At 34.2% G+C, this 21,418-nt stretch overlaps 2 protein-coding genes and 1 non-coding gene across 6 annotated transcripts; 1 reads left to right on the forward strand and 2 right to left on the reverse strand.

Annotated features, from left to right (window-relative positions):
• The first annotated feature begins 5,618 nt into the window (after window positions 1-5,618).
• LOC114389683 lies at window positions 5,619-9,401 on the forward strand. 4 transcript variants are annotated; one of them, XM_028350417.1, is made up of 6 exons: window positions 5,619-5,774; window positions 5,873-6,206; window positions 6,297-6,341; window positions 8,343-8,417; window positions 8,759-8,851; window positions 9,057-9,401. In XM_028350417.1, the coding sequence occupies exons 2-6, from the start codon at window positions 5,879-5,881 to the stop codon at window positions 9,188-9,190; spliced, it is 675 nt and encodes a 224-aa protein (XP_028206218.1). In that variant the 5' UTR covers window positions 5,619-5,774; window positions 5,873-5,878; the 3' UTR covers window positions 9,191-9,401. The 4 variants fall into 4 exon arrangements, with proteins under 4 accessions (XP_028206218.1, XP_028206219.1, XP_028206221.1 ...); XM_028350418.1 differs by having other exon boundaries at window positions 5,621-6,206; window positions 8,343-8,393; XM_028350420.1 differs by lacking the exon at window positions 6,297-6,341 and having other exon boundaries at window positions 5,621-6,206.
• A 1,082-nt stretch (window positions 9,402-10,483) lies between these two features.
• LOC114390832 (GPI transamidase component PIG-T) lies at window positions 10,484-15,966 on the reverse strand. The gene is made up of 5 exons (XM_028351727.1): window positions 15,570-15,966; window positions 12,344-13,591; window positions 11,629-11,775; window positions 11,364-11,544; window positions 10,484-10,851 (listed from the first exon to the last, which is right to left on the reverse strand). The coding sequence occupies exons 1-5, from the start codon at window positions 15,810-15,812 to the stop codon at window positions 10,658-10,660; spliced, it is 2,013 nt and encodes a 670-aa protein (XP_028207528.1). The 5' UTR covers window positions 15,813-15,966; the 3' UTR covers window positions 10,484-10,657.
• Window positions 15,967-19,811: 3,845 nt separating this feature from the next.
• LOC114391364 lies at window positions 19,812-19,918 on the reverse strand. The gene has a single exon (XR_003662154.1). It is a non-coding gene; the product is annotated as a small nucleolar RNA R71 (small nucleolar RNA).
• Window positions 19,919-21,418: the final 1,500 nt, after the last annotated feature.

Genomic DNA, 21,418 nt, shown 5'->3' on the forward strand with positions numbered 1-21,418 from the left:
ATTCTTTTGCGCATCGCATAATATGTATCAGTCACGTCTATGACAATCATTTTGTTCAGGTAGATTCAAGATAGTCATACTTTTAAATTTATGCAATCATTTGTGTTATAATAACATAAAATTGTTTGTTTCTATACAATAGGTTTATTTAAAAGACTGATGCAATCCTACCCCCCAAGGGTATTGGATAGAAGACTCCAAGAGGCTTGGGCTAGAGCTACTAAAGAAGGCCCTAGGGTTCTCATGAACCTTAGGGTAGATTTTTTAGCCCATGGGTCAAGGTTTGATCCACTCTTCTTTGTAAATATAAGAATAGGTTTTTTCCTTCTTTTGGGCCTTGTATTTTGGTCATTCTAGTAGTATAGGGTTTTAGCCTTGTATTTCAGGGCATTTTGAGTAGTCTTTGTAATAGGGACTTTTTTTATATTTTCATGTATTTTGGCATGGGGGTGAGCTTAGCTATTATAGGGGTGTGTGTAGCTAAGCTCTGGCTTCTTTAGGAATCTTATCAAGGAGGTGAGCTTAGTTATTAGAGGGGTGTGTGTAGCTAAGCTCTAGCTTCTCAAGGAAGTTTTCTCAAAGAAGCTTCTCAAGGAAGTTTTCTCAAGAAAGCTTCTCAAGGAAGCTACCTAGTCTATAAATAGAAGCATGTGTAACACTTGTTGTAACTTTGATGAATGAGAGTCTTGTGAGACACAACTCAAAGTTCAACTTCTCTCCCTTTTTCTTCCTTCAATTTCGTGCTCCCCCCCCCCCTCTCTTTCTCTCCATTGAAGCATCCTCTCCAAGCTTCTTATCCAAGGCTCATCTTGGTGGTGAAGCTCCTTCTTCCAAGGCTTATTCCCTAGTGGATGGCGCCGCCTCTTACCTCTTCTCCTTTGTCTTCCGCTGCATCTCCATGGTGGAAAATCACCATTAAAGGACCTCATTGAAGATCAAAGATCCAGCCTCCATAGAAGCTCCACAAGCAAGCTTCCATCAAAGACCGTTGTCCTTTACCACCTCTAGCATTGTTATGGTCTAGGAATTGTCATCCTCAGGAAAAGCAGTGGCTAACTTCATATATTAGTAGAATGTATTAGTACAAAAACTTGATGATGTTGAAAAGAGACTATGTTGATATAACTAAAACTGAACATGTAGCTTCTAATGACTTTGTAATGTCCTACATTAATATATAATTGTTAGGCTGCATATTCACATAATTGTCAGTTGCTTTGTTACGTTAAATTTAATTGTTTAAGGTGTAGAACTTATGAATTTATTGTTAAGTCATTACTAGGGTTACCTAATACATTTAACGGTTACGTAGGTGTTCCTTAAACCTCCATTAATTTAATTGTTTAAGCTCCACAAGCAAGCTTCCATCAAGTGGTAATCAAAGCACAAGAGCTTCAAGTAGGTGCTCCTTAAACCTCCATTAATTTTTTTTCTTTACCTTCTCTTCCATTGTTGTTTCTTCATTTTTCTCCATGTATCTCCTCACATGTCTTGTTCTAAATGTTGTTAATATCTTCAAATGATAGCATTGAACCTGTAGTATGTGGAGGAATGGTCTGAACATATCCAAATTGCCGCACCACCCTCTCTGGTCAGTGTTTGACGACAACGGAACCCCATCTTATATGACCTGAAAAGCATGAAATCAAATCAAAATCCCGCACTACACAGTGGTCACCGTAAGGCATCCAACAAACATCAAGAATCGTCAGTCCATCTAGACATTTCCAGTATGTCGATGCTGGTAATGACTTCAAAGAAGCCTTCGTAGCAATCCACTGACAAGCACGTGGTGACACTTCATCATAGTCTGGATTACTCAAAGACTCAACAACAGAAGGAAAATGCTCATATATCCAACACTACAAAGATTAGATCAAAGTAAAACAAATGTCAAATTAACATATTAAACACATATTAATAACATTTTAAAAATAATTAAATTACAATAATTGACAATAATTACCTGTAATAGGATGATGTAACCAGCAAGTTGTCAATCGCTGCTCTTACAAGCATCATTCAAATGATCATACATATGAACTAGGGCGACAGCTCCCCATGCGTAGCTTCCACTCTAACTCATGTCTCGGAAAGCATCTAAAAAAATAACATAAACATGTGTTGCACTCTTGTTAGCAAAAAGAGTGCAACCTAACAAATGCAACAGATAAGCACGAGTTGCAACAGTCCAATGTATGGCCTCACATTTACTCTGATAAATATCTCGTAGTAACGATAGGCATACGTACGCCCCATGACATTGTGTTGTCTCAGCTCTAGCTTCATCTCCAAAAGACTTCAAGTAACTCCACCAACATCAAGACCACTTCATCGACATGCAGAGTCTCGAAGCTGCGGAATGCACCTATAATAGGAAGATGAAGTAGAGAGGCCACATCATCCAGGGTGATGGTCAACTCTCCAACAGGAAGATGGAAACTACTAGTTTTCTTATGCCATCTCTCCACAAAAAGAAGATATAAGTCCCTGATCGCCAGTGTCCACTGAACATGCGATCAAAGGACTTAATCCTGTGGCAACGACTAGCCTTTCAATTTCAGGAGCAGGCCTCCCAAATTTCTGAGCCTTCCTTCCATGGGAGGATAGCTTCAATTCAGGACATTCCTGCAAAAAAAATTAAATGATTCGACAACTTATCAAAATAACAATTAAAATTATGACAAATTTAAATAATAAAAAATACTTAACAAATAAATTTAATTAAAAATTTTAAATACTTCTCCATTGCATACGATGACTGCAACATGGTCACCATAAAAGTCAGTCAGCACTGATGGGTCATGCGGCCCACCTGGAAATCCCTCAGCATCATCAACAGCTTCTTCTTCAGCATGTGCACGTAAGTCTTCAGTCACGATAGGATCATCCTCAGGAATAGGGGCAGCTTCCCGTTGCCTATGTGCGGATGCTATAGGCCTTTGTCGTTGGAGAACATCATCTGAATGATGATTATCCTGTCTTCCCAGGGCTCTACCTATAACACTGCCTAAGACACGACCTAACCCTCTAGTTCTAACCATAATCTACAAATTCTGACACACATGCATTTTTTGGTCAAATTCAATATTTACTATTAAAATAAACATAAAAAACTATAAAATTTATAACTACAAAAAATATATTACTATTTTTCATTGAAATAAAATAACACCATTTAAAACTATTTCATAACAGCATATATGACTACATAATTAAAACACGAAATTCATAAATAAAATAACAACTACATAATTAAATAATATATGACTATTTTTCATTGAAATAAAATAACACCATTTATAACTATTTCATAACAGCATATATGACTACATAATTAAAACACAAAATTCATAAATAAAATAACAACTACATAATTAAATAATATATGACTATTTTTCATTGAAATATAATAAACATAAACAACTACAAAATTCTTATATTTACTATTAAAATTTATAACTATTTCATATCAGCATGCAATCATACATATTATTTTTTAAAACACAAACAATACCTATTTTTAAAACAAAATTAACAAATAAACTACCTATTTAAAAATATTTTTCAAAACATAAATACCTATTTTTTATTTTTTTATTTAAATTAAAAAAGGTTATACAGAGATCAAGTTGATTCATATGAGTCATACTAATTAAGTTGATCTGTATGAGTCATACGGATCAACTTGATCCGTATGAGTTATACCTACGAAAACACAATACCAAAAATGCAAAAGGCAGCCATTAATGGAGAGAAAAAACTTACCTCGATAGTGGAACAACACAACGAAGCTACAGGTCCTCAATGCCGACAACGAACAGAGGGGAAGAAGCTCAAAAGGCACTACAAAGAAGAAGCTCCAACGGCACAACGAAGGTAATGAAACGGCGGCACATGGAAGAAAAGGGAAGAAGATGCTCATACGGAACGTGTGAATAAGGGTTGATGGATGTATAAGTTTTAAATTTAAATGAAGGGTATTTTCACCCATTCACATAAAATGCTGAGTGCACTATCAATAATACTGGGTGCACCTAGCATCACCCCAATAACATAGTCACCCTGAGACAAGGACAAGGGAAAGAAAATGTTATGGACTAAGCCCACATTACCTGTAAAGGTCCGAAAGGAATCTATATGCATGTGTTACAGCCGGTTGTTAATTAATATTTGCTTCTGGTTTTACTTGTGTTGCTGCATTGAATTGTATGAATTTATGAATTGCATATATAATTGAATGGTAGTATCAAAGAAGAATTAAAGTGTTATCGAAGAGATAAAAAAAATAAAATTAAAGTGTTTCTCCTTCTCCCCTTCCATTATGGTTTGCTTTTTTAGGAGGTTCCTTTTTGTATGGATTTTTTTAAATAGTTTTTACTTTCAATGGCTAGCGAGTCTAAATTTTTATTTAGGTCAATGAACTAAAGACTTCAAATAAGTCAAAAAATTATATTTTTAATATATTAAATTAAAAATTTAATATAATACTAATATCATATTATTTAAGATACTGATTGAAAAATTAATAATATAATTTTTTAGTAAAACTTAAGAAATTGTTCTAAAAGTGTATTGAAAATTTCTAACAAAAGTGTATTAATAATTTTTTTAATAAAAGAATTCCTTTTAAATGGTGATTCTTATTTTACATTAAGAATATTTCCCGGTTAGAGACTAATATATTCAATATTTAGAAATTATCGAGGGTATTGTCTCTATTAATAAAGTTTTTTTTTCATATAGATAATCAGAAATCAAACTTCTAAAGATATATTTAAGAGACTTTGTTATCTAAATAATTTTAAAGCTTAATATTTTTATTAGTAAATAAATTTAATTGTTTGACTCAAAGGCTTTAAAAATAATTTTATAACATAATTTCTTAATTAAACGATTTTATAATAATAACAAACCATTGACTCGGACAACCTACTAGAGTCGACCTAGTGATTGGGGCAAATGCATCCGAACTTAGATTCGATTGCCATTGTACACCAAAACCATAGAATCATAAACTCCACTAGCGGATAGTCTCCTGTATAATTTCATTTCTATTTAATTATAATTTTAATTTCTATATACTAACAATAAAAAAGATTCTCACACTATCAACTAATTAAAAATCAAATATTTTTAGGATAAAAATAATTTTTGATTGGTTAATACTTAGAAAATTATAATTTTCTTCACAAAATTACAATTTTGATTCTCCTTTACTGTTATTTTTGTTTCCCGTATATATTATTTTCCAATCATTTTAGTCTCAAATTTTAAAAATTAACAACTTTAGTTCAATTATTAATTTCGCATACATTGTCCGCGTCCGTTTAACTTCATGGTTGATTAATGTGTATTCCTATTGTGAAGAGGTTGAAAATAATTTAACAATTTAAAATGTAAAAGAAAAAACAAACCCTGAGAAACTAAAATTATAATTAAGGATTTAATCAAAATAAAAGATTTAAAAAAGAATCAAAACTAAAATTATAATTTAACCTATTTTGCTTTTAATTATTCATCATTGAGGCCCAATTATTAAAAATTAAAGTACAGTAGGCCGGTCCATGTCACCTGACCCAAATCATCCATGCACACCCTTTTGTTGTCTATAGACACTTCGAGAAAACACAAGCACAGGCATCGTAGCTACTAGAAACGCCAGAAAATCACGGAAACACAATTGGTCAGTGAATATAGTATTATCAGCCACCCTAAACCAAACTTCAAAACAGTGCCCTCTGATTCTCTCTCGTGCTCATTCACAAACGCAGGTCTTAAAATTTTAGATTTTAGACTTAAGTCAATCTTTCAAAATCGATTTGTAAAGTAAGAATTACTTTTCACATATATATTATTTTGATTATATTAGTACTCGATGTTCAATCTCCAACAAGAAATGTCAGGAAACAAACCTAGAGAGATAAACATAAAGCTGATATGCCCCTCCCTCTCGAAGGTTACTCAAGTGGTGGCGTGGGACGACCAGAGAATCGACTTGGGCTTCGTTGCGCGAGCCTTTGGGCTAGACCCGTCGTCGCTGAGGCTCAACAGTCACTTCATCGGCAGAGGGGTCGACCTTGTTGCCTCTTCTGTTACTTGGAAGAGTCTTCTTTCTTTCTTCTCTTCCAAAGGGTTGCCCACTGGCAAAGACCAACGTGACGCTCTTGTTGTCACTGGCAAGCTATGCAAAGTTGGACTCAAGCGTATGTCTCTTTGCTTTCATCTTTTTCTTTCTTTCTTTTTTTTTTTTGAAAATTGAAAGTTTTACCGTTGATGGATGTTTGTTAGTGAAGCAATTGGAGTTGTTGGGAGGGAATGTTTATTTCACATGCGAATAGGTAATTGGTTATTTTTTATATACGTTGGCATTGGATGATAAAGATTATTTAATTTAATTTAATTTTGATTATATATATATATATATATATATATATATATATATATATATATATATATATATATTAAGAGAAAATTTTTATAATATATTTTGATTTGAATGTTGGTCATTTAATTATCCAAGATGCTATTTGTTAAAAAAAAAAAAACTACAATAGAAACATTGCTCTTTCGTTTCCTTGTTTTATTTTTTGTTTTTTCCCCTCAAGTTTAAAATTTTTCACTCTGTTTCCCTTCCCTTAATTAAGAATGTTTTGTTAGATCAATTTGATTCACATTAACTTAATCAACTTAATAACACCTAGCAAATTAAAAGAGATGTCACTTCAAATAAGCTTATGCCACATCAACCAAAGTTAATAAACTATTAGTGTGGTAAATTGACATAGAGAGGATAAAAATGGATTAAAGTGAAACTTTTTAAACTCAGAAGAACAAAGATGAAACAAAAATGAGGGACTAAAGGGTATTTAGGTGAAAAAATAACATGAAAAGTGAGAGTTAATATATTTATCGACCAGGGAACTCATATCTGCACATGGGTGGTTGAAGTAAAAATTAAATTTCTATTAAGTTCCTCAACATCAAAATTCCTACATTTCCTAAGTAACTTCTTGGTACTAATCATATTTTCTCTTTATATAATATTATATGGACAAGATTGGTTTTTTACTTTATATACATTAGCAGTAAAAAGATATACGGATGATCAAGATTATTTTATGTAAATTTAATTTTGATCCATCTATTTTGATCGTTATGTAATATTAGCTCTTCTCTCAAGCTCTCACTTCTGTGTATGTATTATAATTGTGTACACATTGTTTTCGGAGGGTTAAAGAAAAATGCATGTTTGATTGGTGACTATGTTTTTAATATTATTTGTTGTATGACAATCCATTTTCCTGTTTGTTGCTGAGAAATATTGAGGATAGAAATGATGATTAGATTGGCATGTGTTTGTTTGGAGTGAATAAGAGATGGATTTCGTCTTGGTTTCATTAGAATTCGAGACACTTCAGATTTGCCTCGAACTGTAATTGGTTAAACATGACACTGACCGGGCAGAAAAATGTGATGGTTCCAGTTTCATATAAATCTTTTATTCTTCTCCATCCATGAAACAAAATACATGTAAGAAATGATATGTTTGTTGGGAAGTTTTGTATTATCTGCGGTATGTTTTTTTGTTATTTTGGTTGCTGCATTGTTTTGGCATATTGAAGTCCATTTCCAATGTTCAGTTTTTCAAATAGTGTTGTTGCCTGGCTGCTGAGAAAATTTAAATGGGAGGACGACATAGAATTTCATCAGCAGTTATTGCTTTGCTTTCCAATGTAATCTTGAGATATTCCACAACTTTCCCGTTTCTTGGCTTAGATATCTTTGAGAGCAATTGCAATGCCATAACTGTTTCTGGTATTTAAAACCTTAGGTGGAAACAGGGAAAGAAAAGGGGGAGAGTACACTGAAGAAGGATGAATATAAGTGAATTGTATTTTCCTAAGATGACTTTTGTTGAGCCATGCCTAACTTCTCAGAAATGTCATAACTGTTTAGTTTTCCAGAATCATTCTACTCTAACATCACCTCCTATTTCATGAGTCTTTATTTTCTTGTGTTTAAATTACTTCTTTCCAAAGAGAATGTTGGATATGTAGAAAGATGAACAATGTGATCATTCAAGGTATTGTAATTGGAGTTTCTTACATAGGATACTGCCATGTCTTTATATCTGTCTGGACATGGATTCCATGCAGTCCCACTCTTGGCTTAGTCAATTATCATTTTCATTGGTAGTAAAATAATGGTAGGCTCATATTCTTCTTTTGTCTCATATCTCTTTCTTCTAAATAGGATGTGTACTTTGTTTGGTATTAAGAAGGATGTATTTTGCTAGTTACATATTTTCTCCTTATCTAAATATAGTTGTGATCATGCAGGAGGACACGACTCACAACATTTTCAAAATGGGGTTGGCAAAATGCTGGAAGGTGAGAATGCTGGTAACAGTAGAGGTATTCAATTGTATACATGCAGTCCCACTCTTGGCTTAGTTAATTGTGATGACTGTATATATTAACTGTTATTTGAATCAATGTTTACTTCTATAAGCATGGACAAGATATAAAGCAAACATAATTCAGTTTGATGATTATAAATAACATAAGATTATATGTTATCATGCTATTTATATATCTTCAAGCTTGTGGTATTCAAAATTTGTAAACATTTGAAGTTATTTGATGAAAAGTTCAGGAAACATTTTGCAATTTTGCAGCAGTCATTTTGTTGCATTTTTTGTGTGAAGGAATATTTGTATTTTTTAACTCTTATTTTTCTATACACTTTTCAAAAGGGGAGATTCTGAATGGCCAAAGCTGCAAGAGAAACCACCTATTGGATGATGTCAACCTATTCAAGAAGTTAAAAATAAACGAGGACAAGTCAGGCAAGTTCGGCATTTCTCACCCTTAATTCTACCCTTCACATTTGGCTTTGTTTTCTTTAGTTTTCTCATTAACTTTTATTGCAATGTGTGGTCTCTTGACCAAAGATGAACTTTTCAAGCCTTCTCCCTCCCCTTTCTAAGAAAATTCTTTTCTTATCTGTCTGCATCTGCCTCAACATTAACACATTTAATGAACTCTTCACAGATATTCACGATAAAGTTGATGACCTCTCTGGCAGCATTGCACGCAGCCAGTTTACATGCAGCTACGCAAGTAAGAACCTGAAGCGGATAAGAGAAGACGAGACAACAGCAGCTAATTACAAAAGGATTAGATAAATTCTCTCATTTTTTGTTCTTTTTGGTAAATAGTAACTGTAAATTCGTTGATCTGTGTGATATGCTGTAAAAAAAGGAAAGAGATAATAGATTTTAATGAGCCAGTGTTTCAGAGGAAGGAAGGAGTATACCATTACACTTTTATGTTGCTAGGAAAATCAAATTTCTTGTTGAAGAGTTGGGAATAAATGATTGGCACTTGGCACCCTGATCTCCTTCAACTGTTCCATGAACCAAAAATTTAATATTTGTGACATGGAGAAACAAAATTTAAAATTTAGTCAGAGTAAGCTAGTTGCCTCAAACTTTGAAGTCAGCTGCTCCTAAATCTATATAGTCTAGCGTTTTGATGCATTTGGGCATTGGAAAATATAACTCCTGGTTCAACTATTTTGAAGAATTGAGCAAAGGAATCGATAGTGTATTTGGATTAACTTCATAATTAGAAATAATTATTTTTTTCATGGTAAAGACAAAACAACAAAATAATTGATTATACTTTTCAACATATCACCATAATTTTGTGAGGTGGAATTAATTGAGATAGGAGCTCAATGGAAAGCATGAAGGGCTCTCGTGTTTGTTTACTCGAGAAAAAAAATACAAAAGAATCAATTTTTGGCCTATGAAGTCTCGGTTATTTTGAACTTCTTTTTCATTATAAGACTAATAAACTATATATATTTTTGGCTTAAATATATTTTGTAACTCAAATTTAACTTCTTTTTTTTTAGTCCCCAAATTTATAAAAAAAAAATCATTTGTCTTCAAATTCACAAAATGCTTTTTTTAAGTCTTCTTGACTATTTTTTTACGGTTTAAATGTACAATTTGAATTTGTGATAACTTTTTACAACATGTAGGACTAAAAACATTTCACAAATCAGACCAAAAAATATAAATTTTAATTTGAAAAATTATAAAAAATAAATTTTTAAATTTGAGGGATTAAAAATATATTTTAAATCTATATATTTTAATTGACTTGCTAAATCAGGAAAACATGCTCACTTTTCGAGGTTGTTTAAATGGATAAGTGAATTTGATTAAATTTATTTATTAAAATAAGTGTTTATTTTAATAAAATAAATAACTTGCTATTTTTTTTAGTGTTTGTTTAAACTGCTTCTTCTGTTTTAAAAAATAATATACTTATTTTAAGAAGCAAATCTTATATGTTTCTTAAAAAAATCTTATATAAAAAACACTTATTTTAAAGTTTTTTTTTAATTTTAAACAAACTTACCTGATGGTATTGCAATTTTTAACACTTGATAAAAATATAAAATCAGATGGACAAAATTGTTTTTATAATCAATCAATTTGTTTCTTGTACATGTATTGTTATGATCAATTAAAAACAGTCATGAACGCACGCAGGCATATCGGGCAGTGGAAGGTTTGTATTGTACAAAAAATATATGCAATTAGAATTTAGTACAAGTAAAACTACCAAGTTGGAAGATATCATTGTGAATAGTATTGCCATACAACGGCAATTCCTGCAACCAGTAGTACTCTAAGAATCAATTTAGGACTAACAAAGGATGATGATGACGAAGATGATGATGGACAGGGCAGAGTCAATTCCAATGGTCTGCCTCTAAGCTTGGCAGATAGTTTAGCTAGTTCTCGACGAAAAAACACTGTTTTGTTTGCATCTACAGGTAGAAGAATACAAGACGTTAGCAACTGAATAAGAATAAGAATAATTAAACAAATGAATGAGCGGGAAGGCAGTGGCCAAAATACATAACACTAGACCTGTAAACAAAAAAATTTATGATATAAAAGTACATGTTACTCTTACAGATCAAAATTTAGATTAAATCCTCCACACCAAACTTAAGTCTACACATGATGGATACCCATTAGTTAGAGTTAAGTTGGCTTAACATATAAGGCATATTGCATATTAATCTTGTCATTTGTAAGAGAATTGGGGCCTTTGGGCATTGGGAAGTACAGACTTGCGAAGTTCTACAGATTTAAATCTCTTATTCTTTCTGATAAGATACCATGTTGTGAGGATGCTTTTTTTTTTAATAGCTATTAAGGTAAGTATGCTTTGTTAATTACAAAAGCACCATGCTTGGGGATTACTCATTGTAGTACAAAATTGAATTACTTCATTACTTGTGTCCCAAGATGCAGACACTTCAAGAGGGTTTACCTTTGTTTTTCAAAAGTCTTTCCTCCTCTCCAACTCGTCTTCGGAGAACATTTAGCAAAGATCCAAAATACAAGGCAAAAACTGTGCATGTAATTGTGATGACATTGTATGGCATACTGAAATCAGGAGTCGTCAAGGGTACAAGTAAAACTTCTGTGTAAGAGAGAACAGGGCTCCTTTCCTGCATTATTTATCCAGATAGTTAGATGTATGACCAAGGAATATTATAAGGGTTATGAACAGAACGAGGGCAGGTTCAAATAACCTGTAATTTAGACAATAGTGGTGACTTGCTTTGAGATTTATCAGAAAATTGCAAACCAGCATGGAAGTCAGGAAAGCTTATTATTGCTGATGGAATGTCAAATCCTTGATTAGCATCTGGAGGGTATTCATCAATGTGCAAAAAGCCCTATGCAGACCAACAAAAGCAGATCAAAATCCAATTTGATAAGAAGAAACCAATTTCATATACATCCATCCTAAACAATCTAAAGTGAACATATCACATAAGGTAGCTTCCAATGGCACATTTATAAAAAAACATCTATCACTTTTTATGCTGTGGTGACATATACTTATCTGTATGTCATAAACAGGTCAACCAGGCCCATAGGGCATAGATTCCAAAAAGAGAAAGGGTTAGTGGGCTTACATTTTACCATCCCTGGCCTATTTAAGGGAAGCCCATCAGCTAAATAGGCAGTTCACCTTTACTCAAGCATGGCCAGAGTCCTGGCTCAGCTCACTTCCATCACTAATTTTAAAAGGTTATAAACATAAACCAAATTGATTATGATTCCTCCTACTTTCATATAGTATAAACAGCAGTCTTACTTTCATATAATATAATGAGTTCCTTATTAGGATTTCTGAGGTTGTATACCGACATTAACTTAAACAGTTCAATGTCAACAAAAAAAGTGAGGTAAATATAGTGAGGAAAAAGAACTACAAATGGAAGTAAGAATGGAGCAGACCTTATCAAACTCTATACTCAATACAGCTGACTTCATTTCACAAGGAAATTGGAGGACCAGCTCCATCACCCCAGGTGATACTTTGTCTTCAGAAGGCGAAACACGCATTATCTCAACAAAATCTGTGAGTGCTTGAGGCCTTTCATCAACTAATAATTGCAAAGTATGATAATATACCTTAACATACCAAGGCACAATTTGGAGAACATTAACTTGCAACTTACACCTCTCTTCAACATTATAGGCTGCAACTAGTCCCTGGGTCATTTCTGTCGATTTCAAGGATATTGCAATAGCACCCCTTTCATTTCCACTTCCCATCAAAAATCTACTGGCATATAAAGGTGCATGTGGGCTGGACCAAACAATTGGATGCACCCATGTTAAGCCTAAATCAAATTGTTCAGTGTCAGTGTATTCTTTGATTGGATATTCATACAGAATTGAGGAGCTCTTTTCCAGTTCTGCATGCACCCTTTCAGGAGTAACAGACAATTCAAACCCAGCATTCCTTCTAAAATCTTCAAGACCTGTGTCATTAGCAGCAAATTTAACAGTATTCTTCTGGAGATTCTCAAGTTGATTGACTAGACTTCTCTCAGCATGAAGGTAGACATTACTCAACTTGGCAAGAACACATCTTCCACTGATTTTTCTTCCAAATATTGAACTCAGGGACCAGCTTGGTTGTATCTTTGTTTTACTGAGATGGCTCATACCAGCTTTCTGATCATTAGGCTGGAGTACAACTGTAAGTGTTTGTTCTAGAATAATTCCTGATCTTGACCCATCTGAAGGATCTGTGGACATTGTCAAGTGCAACTGCTGAGAGTGGTAAAAGCTTTTGTAAATAGATGGTCTATCCATTAAGGAAGAGAGTCCAGCTTTATCTCGACAAGGAAGGAGCTTCAACCAGGGGGTAAGATTCTCAGTGCACACAGCTTCACGTGGCAGTGTACCATATCTTAAACTGCCCAAAGCTGATTGAAATGCCCATTCAGGATCAGAATAAGAGGTAGAAGACTCCAGGAAGTTGATTGAAGCACAAAAGAGGCCTGATAGTGAATGGGTTAAATTTTTCCAAGAAGCATCAACCTGATGTAGAGGGACATCAAAAACTGCCCACAATTCAACACCTGGAGGCTTTGCATTGTGGCTTGATATTGAATCAAATCCACCCCATCTTTCATAGTTCCATCGACCTTGTGTAAAAGATAACTCCATTGCTTTAATATGATACTTCTGAACCTGTCCATTAAACACTGACCCACAAGTTACTAAGTATATTCAGGCAAAAATTTTATAAGCAATCAGAATGCGACAAAATTATATATCGTTGCTGCTACAATCCAGAGTAGAAGCACAAAAATGTAGCAAAAACTAAAGTGTAAGCAATTAAAACCTGACAACAAGTATTCAATGTCACAAAAAGGACTTCCTTACAAACTTTATTGTGGGTATAGGCTTTTGTTCTTATTGAGAATAATAATATATAAGATGTTAGAAGAAAATATCCCTGACAAAAATCTGAATGACATACATGAAAATTGAAAAGCACAAAGAACTAAAACATTAATGTTTAGTTTAACTTCCATAGAACTATCAAACATGGAAAAAATAATGATTAAACCTACAAACTTAAACTTTTTTCTGATTTGATCAAATTGGTGGGTACTGGATAGAGAACAATGCAGTGAAATGAAAAAAAAAAGTCAAATACTGAAATGTGTGTTTTATATAAAAAAAAATGTTAAAACTAATTATTGAAGCAATGCAGTGTGTTTTATATCAACAAAAAAGTCAATTCACAGAAAAATTTCAAGTTGCACTAGCACAAAGAATGCTACTGTTACTTCATGGCAAAAGTCCCTCATTCACTCTCTCACTTGTCTACCTCCCTTCCGATTAATATTTCTTCTTTGAAAATAAAATAAAACAATACCAACAAAAACAACTTGCAGCTGTGGAGAAGCCATATATGCTTCCCTAAACACAAGTTTTAGGATAAATTACAAAGGAGCAAATGTGATGTTGCACATGCAAGAAAACTATGACAAACCTCTTGTACCTTAATTAATCTACTCTTATTATATCTAGCAAAGTTTATAAATCAAAATTCAACAATTTCCACATTACCACAACATCCTGCACATGTATCAGATCTACTCAAAGTCACATTTTATATTGCCCTGCATAATGTGTATGTGCAAGGCCACAAAAAACACACCAATTATTGAAGAAATAGTCACTATTCATCCCTGAACTGAGAATACCGCACATAGATGGTCTGTTTTTTCGGTTTAGAATAATCACTCCATGCTTTACCCAATTCCATCTTTTATCCACAATGAAATGATCTTACAAGAATACTAATGCTCATAGAAAAGTTCATATTGCACATTGCAAGTCACAACTAAACAAGGAAAATGAAGTCAAAGGAACCAAAAATTTAACTCTCATTCCCAATCATGTTCAAAACATCATCACTTCAGCACACATGCAACCCATATTTTACTGCTGGAAAAGAATGAAAAAAAAAACTAAATGCATTCTTCCAAACTGTGCACCCACTTTCTGCATTCTATAAAAAACCCTCTTTACTTAAAATGCAAAATTTCTTAGAAGCCAAAACAATAATTTTTACTGGACAAGAATATATGAACGACAGCCAAATGCATTCTTCCAAAATCAGCACCCACTTTTCGGCATTCTATCAAAAACCCTTTTTTACTTAAAAAGCAAATTGCTTAGAACCCAAAACAATCGTTTTTACTTCAGCAGGAAACAACTAAAAGTGCTCATTTCACCAAATTTAGCACAAACGAAAGTATCCACACACATCTCATTTACTAAAACCAAAGGTTAGCAATCTTCATATCAAGCCTCAAATTCAAAAAATAAAACAGTATAAAAATGGCTGCATCTACATTATTAAGAGAAAAAAAACTCCAGTCACTCACATCCAAATCCACTGAAAAATTAAGAAAAGAAGAGCACCAAAATCCGAGGCACGTAAACAAATAAACCTATTTAATCCAACGTACAAGCTACTCCAAGTTCAAGTTGCTTAAACTCAGAATCAATTCTGAAATCTTCTCGAACATCTGAATTTATCTAAAATCAACTCTGGACTCGGAATCAAATTCTCTAACATGAAACCAAACACACACTTATATTCTTTCATTCACAAAATCACAAAAAGAAAGAGAAAAAAAAAGGCACGGACCAGCTGAGAAATAGATTTGGGGAAGAGGTGGTGGTGACGAGCGAAGGAGGACTCATCGGCGGCGAGAGGAGCTTCACTTTGGAAGTGGAAATGCGCGAGGACCTTGCGATCGGGCAAGGGCTTCATCAGCAACTCCTCTGTGAACTCTTCTTCTTGTTGTTGTTGCGCTGATGTTGCTGATAACAGAAAGACGAGGAGAAGAAGAAGAGAAAGAGGGAAAGTAGGGTTCCGAGGAAGAGCCATTAATTGGGGTCGCTTTCGCTGCCTTAGGAAATTTGCAGCGACTTCACTGTCACTGTGTGTATGTGTCCGCTTGTTGCTACAGAGATTTCGCCATTGAAATTGGAAACGCACTTGCAGTGTCTGTCTGCCCCCCTCGTTTCAGAAATGGTTTACCAATTCTGGTCTGGTCTTGGGCCTAGGCCACGGAAGTTGTTGTTCAAACTCTAAAATTACTATTCGTACCCTCCATGTGAGTGATTTTTTTTTTCTAACTTCCTAAATTACTCTTGACGGAAATATGATCCCTTACATAAATGTGCAGCAGAATCATACAATCTGTTGTAAAGTTTGGTGGCATGAAAAAAAATCACAAGGAAAATAAGATTTTGTTGCACAATTATACTATCAAATCATATTATTTTGTTGGTATTTATTTTTAAAAAAAAACATATTTTTATTGTTAATTTTTTTTTCAACCATTATTGTTTTTTCAGCGAAAATATGATTTTGTTGCATAATTGAGCAACTCAATCATATTTTCATTGTAATTCTTGACAAACAAAATGCATATTTTAAGACAATAGCATATATTATCAATGCATAATCAATATATAACGAGGCCAAATTGTGCAGCACATAATCAATATATTAGAGGACTAAAAATCAATACACATAACATGAATATAGATAGCAATAACAACATTTAATACAAGAGTGATACATTATAATGAGACATTGGTAATATCTACCACATATTGAGATCCTCTAGTTGAATGGAATGATATTGAATTGAATTCTTGTGTGCGTTCTAAATACGACCTTTGCCATGAACGAGCTTTTTTGGTGCTATATCTTCTTCATTGTGGTGGAGTAGGAGGGGGCGACAATTATCCTTTAAAAAAAACTAATTGATGATAGAAAAGAGTAGAGTTTAGTTAGTGAACAAATTTACATGCTTATAATACTAAATGGTCTCTTAAGTAGATTATGTATACATGCACAAAGTGACATATATTAAAAAATCCAATAGCAATAACTCGTTGATGTGCAACAAATGGTTCTCAACTCTTAAGGCAAAAAGAAAGTCCAACTTTGCAAGCTATACAAGTGGATCAATACAACATTATACTAACTAGAAATTACATAACCCATGTCAGGAACGGACATCCACTTCTCATGGGTGCTATTGGGTCACTATTGACAAAGAGTCCTTCTTCTGTGTAGAAGAGGTCAACATAATGAAGGTACCATGTTTGAAGTTTCCGAATAAACTCTTGACAAATAAGAGCCCTAGATTCCTCACTCATACCTAGCAAAGCTATAATTGCCATTTAACCAATTTCCATCTACTTTCACACCAATAATACAAAGAATGAATTATTCCAAGTCAACAAGAAATTCATCAACATAAGGCTTCATTTTGTTTGACTTATTATCACAGATAACTTTGCAACCATATTAGGAGTTCCCGAACTATCTACCATCATGTGCATTTGATGTGCCATTATTTTCTCCTACTTCTTAAACCTTTATGCACCATTTTAATTACTGATTAGTCTTAATTGTCAAATTAATTAGACAGTTTTATTATTTGGGCTCATTCAGCTAATTTGATGTTTTTAATCTAATTTCAGGAATTAATGAAGCATTGAGCTTAATCCGGATTTTGGTCGTGGACATAAAGAGGGCAAATAAAGCAACGTTTACCTTAGTTAATTTTTAATTAGGAGATTGTAATTTTATTTTATGTTGTTCAGTGTTTATTTCGTTTTGGGCCAGAATAATATAATGGGGCCCAGTGACTTTGAGTGACCTTTATAAATAGCAGCCTTGGGATTCATGTAAGGGGGCTATTCTGTTATTCTATTATTCAGGAGTTTTAGGGTTTTACGTTTTGAGCTTGATATTACTGTTCACGTGAATGCAATTTTCCATTCTCTGCTTCTAATTTCAATTTCGTTTTTATTCCTTCTTCCGCCTTTTGCTTTCATTTACGTTTTATGCCTTTAGCTTCATTTATGCTTCTGCTTCTAGTTTCATTTACATTTTCTGCTTTTGTTGAAATTATGGAAGACTAAATTTCTGATGTTGTTTCCTTCTGAGGACGAAGCTTAACTCTCTTCGAGGTTCTGTTTATAATGTAGCTTCCTAGCAGTTTTCCCTTCACCAATTAACCCACATTCGTTAATGTTAATCTATGCATACTTCGTGTTTGATTAATTGCCTCTGAGCTTAACTTACGTTCATGCTTAATGAACGAAGGGTTAATTGGTGTATGTGTTGCCTAATCACGTATTGACAACCCTAAGTTGATTTTCGCTTAGTCAATTAACATAGGGTTGGATTAAGTGGTTAACTGTTAGGGACGAATTGTTCATAACCTAGGACAAGAGAATGACTTCTGAATAAGAGGAAACAACACGTTTTTAATACTATTAATTTCGTATTCCAGTTCGTTTGTTCTTTAATTCACAAAACAAACAACCCCCCCCCCAATTGTTACTGTTACTGCAAGTATATTATGAACATTTGGTTTATCATTGTTCGTTGGGAAACGACCTATGATCACTTCCTAGTTACTGAATTTTAATGTTTATTTGATTCGGGTACGACCTCGATCAAATTTGGCGCCGTTGCTGGGGAGCAGTGTCCAAAGGTTCATAATAGCTAGTGATTCGTGTTTTATGTTTAGTTGTTTTATGCTTTCGTGTTGTGATAGTGTGATGTTAGTGTTGTGTTAGTGTTGTTTAGTGTGGTGTTTTGTTTTAGTTTTTCTGTTTAGCGCTTCTCCTGTTTCAGTTTTTGTGTTTTGTTGTGAATAGTGTTTTGCGACGGATTTAGCGACCACTATTACTGACTTGGAAAATAGAGTAGTAGTGCAAATCCATTAGTGACTGAATTAGTTACTACTGCTGACAATTTAATTGACGATTTTTGTTTTGATAGTTAGGGTTGTTATTTTTGGCTGAATTTTGGTGTGGTAGGTTCTTTTGACTCATATTTTGTGTGAAAAATACCAGGAACACTTGTTGTGGCTAGATTTGAGAGATTCAAAAAAATTTGAGAACTTGTGTTTAGCAAAACTTCAAACGGCCATAACTTTTCCTCCGAGTATCAGAATGACTATTATTATATATGTATTTGCGGTAGAAAAAAATTTCCCATACTGTGGCAGCCTGCCATAGGAGGTCTCTAGCTAGCCAAAATCGCCTGTTTATTATTTTTTTTTTCAAGTTTTATTGTTTTTTTTTCTAAACTTTCCTTAGGTAGTTTCCATAGTTAGACTTTAAATTTTTGCCTGAAAATTTTTGTGCTATCTTTTCATGATTTTAAGGTGTTGCTCACAAAATTTCAAGTCATTTGGATATCATTTGATGGTAGTTGTAGTTCAAACCTACATTGTTACTTGCATAAGAAGGCAACTAGTTGTGCATGCTGAATGTAGTGTATGACTATAGGTAATCCATCTGACTTACAACCCTTTGATCCTGAGATAAATAGGACATTTCATAGATTAGTTAGGCATCATTTTATACCTTTTGAGCATCCTGAGCATCTGTTACTAGTGAGTTTGTGCATTCTGTTATTGGTGATTTTGAACATCCTGATTTTGAATATTATAATTTTGAACATTCTGAGAACATGACACAACCTCCAACCTGTGAGAGGACTCTAAGGGAAATGGCTGCACTTGATTTCACCTACGAAAGCTTGAGCATCCAATACCCTAATGAGGATGTCCCATATGTTCTTAAAACTGGACTGATCCATTTGCTTCCAAAGTTTCATGGCCTTGCAGGTGAAGACCCGCACAAACATCTGAAAGAATTCCATATTGTCTGCTCCAACATGAAACCCCCTGATGTCCAGGAGGATCATATATTTCTGAAGGCTTTTCCTCATTCTTTAGAGGGAGTGGCAAAGGACTGGCTATATTACCTTGCTCCAAGGTCCATCACGAGCTGGGATGACCTCAAGAGAGTATTCTTAGAAAAAAATTTCCCTGTTTCTAGGACCACAACCATCAGAAAGGATATTTCAGGCATTAGGCAAGTTAGTGGAGAAAGCCTATATGAATACTGGGAGAGATTTAAAAAACTATGTGCTAGTTGCCCTCACCACCAGATTTCTGAGTAGCTTCTTCTCCAATATTTTTATGAAGAACTCAGTAACCTGGAGAGAAGTATGATAGATGCTGCCAGTGGTGGAGCCCTTGGAGACATGACCCCTGCTGAAGCCAGAAATTTAATTGAGAAGATGGCTTCCAACTCCCAATAGTTTAGCGCTAGAAATGATGCTATAGTCATTAGAGGAGTGCATGAAGTAGCCACAAACTCATCTGCATCATCTGAAACTAAGAAGCTTGAAGGTAAACTAGATGCCTTGGTTAACCTGGTAATCCAACTGGCCATGAATCAAAAATCTACACCTGTCGCCAGACTCCGTGGTTTATGCTCCTCTGCTGACCACCTCATAAACCTTTGCCCTTCTGTGCAGCAATTGAACAGCCTGAATCTTATGCTGCAAACAACTACAATAGACCTCCTCAACCTCAGCAGCAAAATCAGCCACAACAGAACAATTATGACTTCTCCAGCAACATGTACAATCCCTGGTGGAGGAATCATCCCAACCTTAGATGGTCGAATCCTTCACAACAACAACAACAACAACAACAACCTTATTTTTAGAATGTTGCTGGCCCAAGCAAACCATATGTTCCTCCACCAATCCAGCAGCAACAACAACAACAACAACAACAGCCCCAGAAATAGCAAATAGTTGAGGCCCCTCCGCAACCTTCCCTTGAAGAACCTGTGAGGAAAATGACTAGGCAAAACATGCAGTTTCAACAAGAGACCAGAGCCTCCATTCAGAGCTTAACTAATCAGATGGGACAATTGGCTACACAGTTAAATCAACAACTGTCCCAGAATTTTGACAGATTACCTTCTCAATCTGTCCAGAATCCCAAAAATGTGAGTGCCATTACATTGAGGTCGAGAAAGTAGTGTCAAGGACCTCAACCAGCAACATCTTCCTCATCCGCAAATGAACCTGCCCAACTTCACTCTACTCCAGAAAAAGATGATGACAAAAATTTAAAGAGTAAGTTACCTAAAAATTTCTATGCAGGTGAATCTTCCACTAGTAATTCTGATTTATAGAAGCAACATATCCCTCTTCCATTCCCTCCAAGAGCAATTTCCAACAAAAAAATGGAAGAGGCAGAGAAGGAGATCTTGGAAACATTTAGAAAAGTAGAGGTAAACATACCTCTGCTGGATGCAATAAAGCAAATTCCAAGATATGCTAAATTCTTGAAAAAGCTGTGCACTCATAAGCGGAAGCTTAAAGGAAGTGAAAGAATTAGCATGGGCAGAAATGTCTCCACATTGATTGGTAAATCTGTTCCCCAAATCCCTGAAAAATGTAAAGATCCAAGTACATTCAGCATACCTTGTATTATAGGGAACAATAAGTTTGACAAGGCCATGCTAGATTTAGGAGCTTTTGTTAGTGTTATGCTTCTGTCTATTTTTAATTCTCTATCTCTTGGTCTTTTACAGTCAACTGATGTGGTAATTCATTTAGCTAATAGAAGTGTTGCCTATCCTTTTGGTTTC

This window comes from Glycine soja, chromosome 16 (genome assembly GCF_004193775.1).
Source record: "Glycine soja cultivar W05 chromosome 16, ASM419377v2, whole genome shotgun sequence".
Taxonomy (NCBI): domain Eukaryota; kingdom Viridiplantae; phylum Streptophyta; class Magnoliopsida; order Fabales; family Fabaceae; genus Glycine; species Glycine soja.